This window comes from Diabrotica virgifera, chromosome 6 (genome assembly GCF_917563875.1).
Source record: "Diabrotica virgifera virgifera chromosome 6, PGI_DIABVI_V3a".
Taxonomy (NCBI): domain Eukaryota; kingdom Metazoa; phylum Arthropoda; class Insecta; order Coleoptera; family Chrysomelidae; genus Diabrotica; species Diabrotica virgifera.
This window is the reverse complement of record NC_065448.1, coordinates 135,110,965-135,123,827: the sequence shown is the minus strand read 5'-3', so window position 1 is coordinate 135,123,827 and position 12,863 is coordinate 135,110,965. Positions and strand designations below refer to the sequence as shown.

General features: G+C 32.3%; 1 protein-coding gene across 1 annotated transcript in view; it reads left to right on the top strand.

Annotated features, from left to right (window-relative positions):
- The first annotated feature begins 7,321 nt into the window (after positions 1–7,321).
- The window catches only part of LOC114338187 (non-structural maintenance of chromosomes element 4 homolog A), a 59,634-nt gene continuing 54,092 nt past the window's right edge, over positions 7,322–12,863 (top strand). The window contains exon 1 of the mRNA XM_028288775.2: positions 7,322–7,638. Within this exon, the coding sequence (XP_028144576.1) occupies positions 7,530–7,638 (109 nt within the window). The 5' untranslated portion in view covers positions 7,322–7,529. The remainder of the gene's footprint in view (positions 7,639–12,863) is intronic.

Sequence of the window (12,863 nt, the reverse complement as noted above, 5' to 3'; positions counted from 1 at the left end):
ACACGTTAGTTGCTTTACGTATACGGAGATGCGTACGTTACGTAGCAACAAAAACTCCCTAGTAACTATTTGATTGTCGTATCCGAAATTTTTTGACATTTGTGTAATATGTCAGATTATTCTTATTCCATGGATTGATATTTGATACAAATGTTTGCTGTTGGATATTGAACAGGAACAGATAGATAGTTTTATTTCGATTTTATTCTTATTATTGTTTGGATCATCATGGATTCGTCAAATTATCTGTTTGAAGAGGATAAAAATGTGAGTTATTGTTAGAAGTACCATCACATCCATTTATAATTAACTGCTTTAATGGGAAATAAGCCACAATTTCACTAAAAAATAAAATCATTTTTTTTATCAAAATTGTGGCTCATTTCTCATTAAAAATAGTTAATTACAAAAATGCCACAAGAAAATAGTTTCAGAACAACATCCATTTATAATTACGATTTTGTTGTTCCATTTCAATATATCAAAAACATAAACACTTTACAAAAGTAAGGTTATCAAGACGTTCAAGATAGAATGTCAACAGTGTCAAAATTCTTCCGATTTTCGTGCAAAAGTTAAAATAATTTTAACTTCTTCCGATGACTTTTTAATTTCGTACGAAAACCCAACTGTCACTTTTCAGCCAATGAAATTCTCTGAAATTTCTATCGTATCATCGTACCGTCGGACATCGGATCTGTGAAAATCCACCTTTAAGGCCCGGTCTTTTCACCTCCGGATAAAAGTTATTCGGAGGTTTATTTGAGATATTTACATGTAATCTGCCGGATAAAGTTCCTAATAAATATTTATTCGGAGGTGAAAAGACCGGGCCTAAGAAAACTAAAGGCCGCGCACCATCAAATAATTTGATCAAACAGTTTGAGCAAACTTGACGTACTTGAGGAAGTACGTCAAAGTGACGTCACAATTGCAGTTTTTTTGGAATTCTAAAACACAAGGCCCCGTCTCACCATCAAGGCCCCGTCTCACCATCAAATAATTGACAGTTATTTGATCAAACTTGACAGTTAGTGACACAAAGTGACAGTTAGTATGTATAGTTTGTGTCACTAGTCAAGTTTGACTGTCAAGTTTGATCAAATAACTGTCAATTATTTGATGGTGAGACGGGGCCTTTAAATAATTGACAGTTATTTGATCAAACTTGACAGTCAAACTTGACTAGTGACACAAACTATACATACTAACTGTCACTTTGTGTCACTAACTGTCAAGTTTGATCAAATAACTGTCAATTATTTGATGGTGAGACGGGGCCTTAACTGTCACTTTCAGTTTGCTCAAACCAGTTTGATCAAATTATTTGATGGTGGGACGCGGTCTTAATGTATTTTTCAAAAATTTAAACGCAGAGTGAAAGATTACGTTAGGACCGAGGGCCCAAAGTCCCTGAAAACTTCTATGTTTATTTTAATAAGTTACAGGGGTGAAAAACTAAGAAAATTTGGTGTGATTTTTAGTTTCAAATATGTCATTAAAAAAAAACCTTTTTATTCATTCTAAGGGACTTTTGGCCCTCGGTAATAAAGTAATCTTTTATCCTGCGTTTAAATTTTTCAAAAATACTTATTAGTTTTCTCGGAATTCGAAAAAAATGATTACATTTAAAATACAGGCGTCAAAATTTTGCATTTTGTTCCTTTTCCCTTAAAGTTTTGTCGCACTTATTTAGAAACATCCTGAATTGATAAAGAACAAATCTAGTTGTTAATCATAAGCGAATTAATCAAAAAACAGAATGTTAAGAAAACCGGAGGCTATTAGTTGGGTTTTAATTTCAGTATTTTATAAATGCCCTGTACACCATAAAAATTTAACTGGTTAGCAACAATATTATTACAGCGGTATTGTAAAAGAATTAGGCTATAACATATTAAAAAATCACTTAAATCTGCCAACAGATTTAGGAAATATAAGACATTAAAAATGACAAAATTTTTAAGTGGACGGATTTCTATATGCTCGCAAGTTTATATAAAAATATATTATATTAAACTAAAATCATCTTAATAACATACCTTTTAATGTTCTTTATAATTTGGAGCACGAAATATTGTAAAATATTTCAGTTTCTCTGTAAATACAGTGAAAATTATTTAAAAACAAAGAGAACTGTCAGAATTAATCGGTCTACCAATAGATGTTGCCAAGTTTCAACTGCATGGCTTGTTAAGTAAAGGTGGCTATGACTAAAGGCTGTATGACACTATACATTTTCTTGTATCATTTCTAATATCGTTTCTGATATGTCAAAAAAATGCATAGTGTCATACACAGATACAAGAAACGATATCAGAAACGATACAAGAATTTGAGTCAGACACAGATTCTTGTACAAGAACTGCGCCAATTTCTGCGCAAAGAGCAAAAACATAAAACCTGCTGGTAAAACATCTAAAATGTCATAATTACTTACTCATAATGGCGGCTGAAATGAAAATGGAATAATGTATTGATGAATTTATTTGTGTTTTTGTAGGTATTATTTATAAATCTTTTATCGATACTTAATATACCGTTTGGTATGGACTACTGTTCTACTAATAACCATATATTTAGCTCCTAGTAAAGTTCATACTATAAATTTAGGTTTCATCGTGCATAATTTTTTAATAGACGAAAATACAATAGTTATCCTAATTTGGATCAAACTGAAGATAATTCTAATGCAAATATTTTAGCACAAATATCAAAACAAAATAAAAACACAAATAATCAACCTCAAACAGTCAACGTAAAATTCTGGTTAACATTAAAATGTTAATTAAAAGTTTATAAATTTTATAAAATCTTCAAAATCAGCTGTAGCTGTAGATGCAGTATGCAGTACTGCCATAACGTGACACAGGGTGATAAACAAAATTTCGACCAATCACGTGCCGAATTTCATACAATTTTCGATACAAGAACTTGCATAGTGTCATACAGGGCACAAATGTACGTACAAGAAATGATACAAGAAAATGTATACAAGAAACGATATCAGAAACGATATTAGAAATGATACAAGAAAATGCATAGTGTCATACAGCCTTAAGGTGATAGGACAAAAAGGCTCTAAACAGGGACCCGGACCGTACCGCTAAAAACAGAAAACCGAACCGAAACCGTTATTTTTTAGTGGACCAGAACCGAAACTAAACCCTTATTTGATATTAAATATAATTTTTGGAACCGAACCGTTCACTTAATTTTTTAAAAGGTTTTATCGGTTTTGGTTTTGTTGCTTACAATATTGTTATTTTTGTTTTTGTTATAAGTTAATGCATGATACTATAAATAAAGTATGTTATTTATAGTATCATGAGTTAATGCAAACAATTTTGTAGTGTTTTCTACTTTTGTTAATAAATAAAAAAATCGCTGTGTCTAGGTACACGCTAGCGTGTACGCGAATAAGAAAGTTATGTACACGCGAATTAAACTTCATCAAGCCAGTGACGTCATTATTTAGCGTGCACAGTAACTTTATATTTTTGTGCACGCTATTTTCTTATGTTTTACGTTTGTTTGATAGAACAATATTTGTTATTAAAGGAAGGGGAATGAAAGCCGAACCATTAAGATGTCTCAAACTTAATTGTAATAAATTAATGTGTATATAAAAGTATAATATTCAGGTTAACAAAATAAATATTTAGTTGACATGACATGTACAAAATATACTGTTAAAATAATTTTTATACGTAAGTTAATTATACCAGTTTATAAACCAATGCTGTTGTGTTTATTTCTATTTATACAGCGAGTTAAACTTATTACTATTTTCATAGAAAATTGGTTATAACTTTGTAAATACCCTATATAACATAATAAACGAAAGACTAAGTTTTCACTCTAATGGCATATAGCATATCCCACCAGAATGAAAACAATGGGAACCTTCTCTGGTTACACCTCCGAGGCTTCTACAATTTGCAAGCCATACGGATGCTGAGACTAAGGAAGATGAGGGAATTCTACAATTTACAATTCACGTCCCATCTGCTCAGCGCGGTAAAGTTCCAACGAGACTGGTTCCCTTCATACTCCACACAGAGTAAATGTAAATCAAAAATGAATAACCATTTTCAATTTTGTTGCAAAACGAAAATACAGCCGAACTATATTCCAGTCCAATCAGAGAGTGCTGCAAGCACCTCTACCGGTTTCGAAACTTATTAGTCTCTCATCAGGAGGCACATATGCTGCTCACATTGCTGCACATATGCTGCACAATTGAAAATGGTTATTCATTTTTAACATAATAAACCTTTATATTTTTGTGATGAGAAAGTAAAGAAGATTTCAAATTTAAAATATAGGATGTTCCATTAAAAAAATATAAGTTTGGTCTGCCACTATATGTTATCGAACCCCCTATGTAACATTCTAACTAATTTTGTAATATTATGAAGCTCAAAGTTTGTTGCAATTTTTGTTACTAATTTTTATTGCTATCTATTACTATAGCGGATCTACTAAGCTTTATCAAACAAATCAATCGCCCTGTATATTTTATCTTAATACTTCTACTACCCTTAATCACGAATTTTTGTCTCTTATCTTTTTCATACTGTTTTAAAATAATGTTAAACTCATTAAAAGAACTAAATAATTGTCCACTATTCCATAGAATTAAAGAAACACCAAACAAATAAAAAATAAGAAAACTCTTTATAGTAAAAACAACGCGATTAGACAAATTCTAACACTCTGACACTCGCGGTATATACAAGTATACTTATCAAGTTAGCGTGTATGCAAAAAACCAGTAACAGTGCACGCTAAATAGTGACGTCACTGACTTGATGACGTTTCGCGTGTACGTAACTTTTTTATTTGCGTACACGTTAGCGTGTACCTAGACACAGCGATAAACGCTACATTTAAAGATGTTTTATTATTTTTAAAATCAACTCAAAAACCATAAAAAAAAATATGTTATAATAATTTCTTCTTTTAATTCTGGTCAACAAATGTTTCTGAAGTTGTTGACGAAATTAAAATTGTTTGTATTTCAGAATATTGTCAAATATTTTATTTAACTAAATTGATGCCGTTTTAGCAAATTTTAAAATAATAAAATTAATCTATCCATTGTTAACTGTTGCACCTGATCAGTGGTCACTAATTGATAATCGGTGATAAATCTTTGGAGTTGGTTGTGATGGGAAAATATAATTTAATAATGTCAACAATTATTAGATTATGTAATGACATACAGAGATATAAATGAATTGAGCCATATTGGTAGGGGAGCCCAAGCGGGGATTTTTGCAGTTACTCGAGCGCGTCAGGAAATCACATGGGGAGAAACCTTATTCCTACTCTGTAAATGTACCCCTACCGTACATTGGATCTTAATACAGGGGAGTTCGTTAAGGAGATCCGAAAAAAATCTATTCTGAGAATAACTCGAAATTGTCAGATTAAGATAGCGTAAGTTAAGTACATGCATAGCATAATAATTAACAGTGTACATTTAAAAAATCTGACGGTTTGAGCGGGTCGTAAGGAAATGGGTGAGTCACAAAGCTTCACAAGAAAAAAGCGAATATTACGAGAAATTAACGTCAGATCGAAAAACTAAAAATTACGTGTTCAATATTTTTCAAAAATTTATCGAATGATACCAAACACCACCCCCCACGGAGAGGAGTTTGGGATAAATTTAAAATTTTAAACAGGAACCCCGCGAAAATGAACATCAAATCTAAAAAGTGCAAAATACACGTCACACACGTATTAAATATTTTGACACCAAACACGACCCTCCACGGAGGTGGGGTGGGGGTTACTTTAAAATCTTAAATAGAAGTCCCCATTTTTTATTGCAGATTTGGATTTCTTACATAAAAATAAGTAACTTTTATTCGAGATATTTTTTCGAATTATGGATAGATATGGCTCTATAATCGGAAAAACAATTGTTGGAAATGGAAAACTAAATTAAAAAATGAAAAGTCCCTACCTAAATAGAAAACTTTACTTAACTTTTTTTTGGTTTTAGGACCTAATCTTCACAACCCAATAGGTCCCCATATCGCTCGAGTAACTGCAAATTTAGCATACTTTCCTCCCCTACTATATCTTACATAAAAAAAATTTATAGAGAAATTACACCATATATTTACTTTTTTATCAGACTGTGAAATTGAAAAATTTGAAGGAACCGAAGAAAACCGTTTGGACCGAAAAAATTGGTCAGAACCAAATAAAAATATTTTAACAAAACCGGAATCGGACCGGACCTAAAATTTTGAATTTTACTAGAACCGGAACCGGACCGGAACCTTTTATTTCATTTCGGTCCGGGTCCCTGGCTCTAAGTCCATATTAGAGAAAAAAACGGTCTCTTAATTTTTAGTTTAAAAAAAATATACTTTGGGATACTTTGAATGCTTTGATAGATAATAAAAACTTTGAGTACAACTACTGACCCAACAATTTAATTACATATATGTAAATAGTTCTGACGCCTGGTCACCACCTAGTTTTAAAAGCTCACACTTAATTTGCTTTTTGGTGTTTAAACTTTCTATAAAGTAAACTTTTTTAGATGGAGTTTTAAAAATTAATGTCCACTTTACATCAACAATAAATTGAATAAGAAATTGACAAAGTTATTCAAGGCCAAATTTAACGTGTACAAAATGTATGGTTTGTGTATTTGATGAAATAGAACAATTGGATATGTTTTATTTTGTCAAATTTCTTGATTTTCTTTTTATTCACGGCAAAATTGGGGCAAAACAATAAATTGAACAAGAAATTGACAAAGTTATTCAAGGTCAAATTTGACTTATACAAAACACCCAATTTTGCCGTGAATAAAAAGAAAATAAAGAAATTTGACAAAATAAAACATATCCAATTGTTCTATTTCATCAAATTCCTTCATTTTCTTTTACAAACCATACATTTTGTACACGTTAAATTTGGCCTTGAATAACTTTGTCAATTTCTTATTCAATTTATTGTTGATGTAAAGTAGACATAAAGTGCACTTTACATCAACAATAAATTGAACAAGAAATTGACCAACTTCTTCAAGGTCAAATTTGACTCCGTGAACAAAAGAAAATAAAGAAATTTGACAAAATAAAACATATCCAATTGTTCTATTTCATCAAATTTCTTCATTTTCTTTTACAAACCATACATTTTGTACAGGCAAATTTGGCCTTGAATAACTTTGTCAATTTCTTATTCAATTTATTGCTGATGTAAAGTGGACTTCTATTTTCCACTTAAACTAGTCGCTGATACCTTACACCCGGGCACCCGGGTATTACGGGGTTAAATGAAGAGAAGAAAATGACATAAGATGACATCACAAAATGGCGCATGGCGCGATTTGTTTTTGTTTGAGTTGAGTAGTTGAGTTTGATGTTTGAATTTGAAGTGCAAGTGCAAGATTGCAATCTGCATTTTTTAATAAATCATAGAATCATAGGAAAAAATACATAAACTCGATTCATTACTTCCGGGAAATTAGATAATCTTTGTTTCTCTTATCTGAAATGGAACAATTTTCTAGTGAAAATCAAGAGAATCGTGGCACAATGAGAAGGAATTCACGAGAGAGAAAAATAATTTACAGAGAACTTTTAAATAAAATAGAAGGGATAGGTAAGCTTAGTTAGTAGTTGGTACATATTTAATATTCGCATTGATATGTTGTTATTTACAAACAGTTGTATGTTCTTCCCTATTTTCATAAGTAGCTTTTAGAACATCTTTATTTTGCAATCACATAAGAAACACTGACAAAACGTATGCATAAGATATAATTTATATTTGTATGCAGTTGTTAATAATTTGTTTACTCATTAATAAGATGTGATGTACCATTTCTTGCCTTCTCTGGTAGTTTCAAAGTGGGTAGAGCAGCTCGCACAATCATGTTCCTCCCAGGAAGTTTGGTAGACCTTTTGATACCATACTTACTTAACACGTTGTAGGACAGAACGTCCATAGATGTCCAATTTCCATTGATGTAATGTGACACAATGTCTATAGACGACATTTTTAAAATAATGAGTTGTGACAAGAAATTGGTGTTAAATGTGATGTTAAATGTGGTGTTAAATGTGGTGGTTAAATGTGACACGATGTCCATGGTCATCGTCCACATGTTTACAATTAGTTTTAAAAAGCTCATTGTTTCATACAATGTTTTTAGATACATGCTCAATTATTTTGCCAATTCACTAACAAATGGATGCTTCAGAAGTCAAACAGTGTGAGTCACATTCTCCTTAAAAATGACATGAGATGTAACACATATTATTACATATAATAATTTTATAATTTCCTTGTTTGTATTTATGAATATATAACCCATATTATGATATCTTTGCCTCAGAAGCCAATCGGTGTAAGTCTATGTACTTTGTATCAGTATTCTTTGGTTCCACTCTATCGAGAACCAATATTCATTTCTAATAAGAAGTTTGATGACTTAAAAAGTCTCTTACAAAATAAATCAATTCCTTCTGCCCACAATCAGTTCTTTAGTAGTTTAAAATATGAATCATAAGTGAAATGATGAATTTAATTTTACTATTCATAGTTCTTCTGCTTACTTTTTATTTTTTATCATGTTTATCATTTTCGTGTTAACAGAGATAATGTTAATAATTATTACTTAAGATCTTATTTTGTTATTTTTCTATGTACACCTGGTTCCAAAAAAAACTGATACGACTCTTGACGCGTATTTTGTCGAAAATTGAGCAGTGTATTTTGAAGGATAAATACTTAATATTTACATACTGTCAATGTCACTGCCAAATCTTAAAATTTGTCAGATAGCTTATTCTGTTCCACGGTTATTAGACTTTATTATTAATCTTTATTATTAATACTTTCTCCGCAACTGAGGGTATCTTATCAACTGTATTGTTTTACAATAGATGATAAAATAAAAATATTGACAGTTCAAAAATGTGAACATTATTGCATTGTGTGTGGCCTAAGTTAGGGCTGAAAACTGAAATGTATTACATTTTTACAAAATTTTGGAATATGTTTAATTACGTAGACCAATTTTAACAGTTGTTTTCAATACAGATTTGAATCATTTACAAATAGTTTCTAATGTCTTTTGATGTCAAACAATTAGGGAAGCTGGAATTCAACAGTTTAGAATTTTACATTGAGTTAATGCAAAATTTATCATATTGCAAAATCATATTTATAAAGTCATTAGTCAAGTTAAACAGTGTTTTTTGATCTCTGCTCGAATTATTGGATTTAAAGTGGTTTAAACTTATCCAAAATTTTCGTTCTTTTTGTGTATTGTTCTTCAAATGTATCTACGTTCATTGAAGAGATTAATTTTCTTGTTTTTGTTTGCAAGTCCAATCAATATTTGATAATATTATTTCATCTATTGTGTATACTCCTTATAAAAAGCTACTAATTAAGCCAAAAAAAGTGCCAACTGATAAGAACTTAATTGAGGTGATAGGTTTATTAGTCCAGGAATATTAGAACTGATATACTCACATTATATTAGCCCAGTGAAATTGGCATTATGGCTGCAAATAAGTGTTCAAAGTGCAATGAAGATATCAGTGATAAATCAGTGGCTTGTGACAGCTGTCATATTATTCTTCATCCGACCGAAGGATGTACTGGCTTAAGTGCTTCTGAACTTCGAGCTGTTGTAATCCAGAAGAGAACGTTGTTCTACTTTTGTTCTGATTGCCGACTGTCATTCAAAAGTGTGCCCAAAATTCTAAGAGAAGTTGAAAACCTGAAGTGCGAAGTCACCTTACTCAAAGCTGAAATCCAGATGCTAAAAGATAACAAGAGTAACTTTCCAATAACCGATGACATCATAAATGAGCTACACGAACGCCAAAAAAGGTCAAATAATTTACTTATCTTCAATCTCCCAGAACCATCAACTTCAACTGAGGATATTAATCAAATAAAAACACTTTTATCTGGAGCGAGTGAAGGTGCGATAAGTGTCAACAGTAAACATATCTTTCGTTTTGGGAAGAAGAATAAAAACGGTCATAGACCAATTAAAGTCGTTCTTTCCTCGGCTCGCGAAGTGCATCAAATCTTAAGAAACAAAGTTAAATTAGGCCAGGCAAATAAAATATTTTTCCTATCTGATCAAACTCCCTGTCAGAAAAAGCAACTCGATTCAGTGAAAAACGAACTTAGAGTGCGTCAACAGGCTGGTGAGCAAAATTTAACTATTAAATACTTCAACAATACACCGAAAATCTGCAAAAAAAACTAAAACCGGGCAGCCCTATACTTTATTACCAAAATGTTAGAGGACTAAGAACTAAACTGTCTGACCTCAGCTTGAATGTCAGCAACTGTTCCTATGATATCATTATCTTAACTGAAACCTGGCTCACACCTGAAATTACGGATGCTGAACTTGGACTTCTCAACTACAACATCTACAGAACTGACCGCTCTAAGGACTCCAGTGTCTTCAGTAGAGGTGGGGGAGTGTTGATTGCCATTAAGAACTCAATTCCTTCTTATCAAATTCAGTCTGATCCTTCGATTGAACAGTTGTTTGTTCTCTTTAATAACAAATCTATAATCGGTACAGTATATTTTCCACCTAAATCTATAGCTACTTTATACCAATCGTACTTTGAACAGCTTATCACTATAAGCGAGCAATATGATAGAGCAAACCTTTTTCTATTGGGTGATTTTAATCTTCCATCTGCAGTTTGGGATGTCGATGATTATTGTTCCGTTGCTTCTCCCCAGCCTACAGCTACACAATCTGAAGCTGATTCTATTGAAACTATATCCAATATCTGTGCTTTTTTCAATCTCTTCCAGACCAACGAAATAACCAACGATAGAGGAGTTACGCTTGATCTCATTTTATCTCCATTGGGTATTGATGTATTGAAGGCTATCGACACTTTAATTCCAGTGGACACACATCATCCTCCGCTTGAATGCAGTTTGCCACTCAAAATCACAAATGATCATTTATCTGGTGAAGAGTATTATTATGACTTTGTTCATGCTGACTATGCAGCAATTCGTTCATCCCTTCAAGCAATTAATTGGGATGGTGCACTTCAAGGAAAAGTACTCTCTGACATGGTTTCTGTATTTTACGACATTTTTTATTCCATCATTGATTGTTTTGTTCCGCTAAAAAAAATCTGTGATAAGAAATATCCATGCTGGTACTCCTCTGAGCTGAAGAAGTTGCTTCACGAGAAGAAATCAGTGCACAAGATATATAAGAGCACAAGGTGTCCAGAAAGTTATGCAGCATTTAGTAACTTAAGAACTAGATGTAAATTTTTATCAAGACAGTGTTAGGCTGATTACATTCAACGTACCGAACATTCTATTGTTAGTAACGTTAAATCCTTTTGGAAATTTGTAAGTAGTAAAAGGGAAAATAACGCTATACCTAATACAATGACTCTTGGAGATCGTACTGCCTTCAATGGAACTGATATTGCTAATCTTTTTGCTAACCAATTCTCTTCCGTCTATACTAACCAATCCTTACATCCGCATGTAACCCAGATTTCACCTTTGGTTAATGTGTCTAATTATCACATTGAAATTTCAAAAATCTACGAAAAACTGTCTGAACTCAATACCAACAAAGGTCCTGGTCCTGATGGAATTCCCCCCACTTTCCTTAAAACATTCAGCTTCATTCTATCGCGCCCACTTTTTTATATATTTAATAAGTCTTTATCAACAGGGGAATTTCCAGACTACTGGAAAAACTCTTATGTCACTCCAATATATAAATCAGGTCGAAAATCGGATATAGGTAACTATCGTCCCATTTGTATTCTTAATGCTATTCCTAAAGTTTTTGAGAGCATTATTTCCGATTATTTAAGTTATGACTTCTCGCCAATTATAGGGGCCCAACAATTTGGATTTACATCCAAAAAATCAGCAGAATTGGGTCTCATAACATATGTTCATTTTTTGACAGATGCTCTTGAGAGGGGTTTACAAGTTGACTCTGTGTATACTGACTTTTCCAAAGCTTTCGACAAAGTTAATCATGAGCTCTTGATTCATAAACTTTATTTATACGGAGTTGATGGCCTTATATTGAAGTGGCTCAAGAGCTATCTTACGCAAAGATTGCAAATTGTCAGGGTTAATCATCACTATTCTCATACCATCTCTGTTAACTCAGGTGTACCACAGGGATCACACTTGGGACCTCTGTTGTTTAATATATTTATCAATGATCTAATACCCTGTTTCCAAGTAAGTGAAACTTTGTTATTTGCTGATGATTTAAAATGTTTTAAAATAATCACATCTGAGGCTGATTCACTTAGTCTACAAGGTGATATTGATCGCCTATCTAACTGGTGTATGCAAAATGGTATGTGTTTGAATGCATCCAAATGCCATATTCTTCGTTTCCACCGAACTCATCATCCAATCATCTTCGAATATAGTATAAATAATCTGACCTTACATTCTGCCTCTGAAACTAGGGATCTAGGTGTGATCCTTGACTCCGCCCTTAGCTATAAATCACACATTTACAGTACAATACAGAAGTCTATGAAGATGCTTGGCTTTATAAAAAGAACCACTAGAGACTTTACAAACATCTCAGCTATTAAATCTCTTTATTTCTCCCTGGTTAGATCTCATTTCGATTACTGTTCCACAATTTGGTCCCCCTATTACTTTACTCATAAACTGAAGATTGAGGCTGTCCAACACAATTTTCTGAGATATACTGCCAGTAAGTTGCATGTATACTGTGACTATTCTGTATTAGAGCGCATACTGAACTTACCTCCTCTTGAGGTACGCAGAAAACAAAGAGACTTAATTATTTTATTTAAAATTAT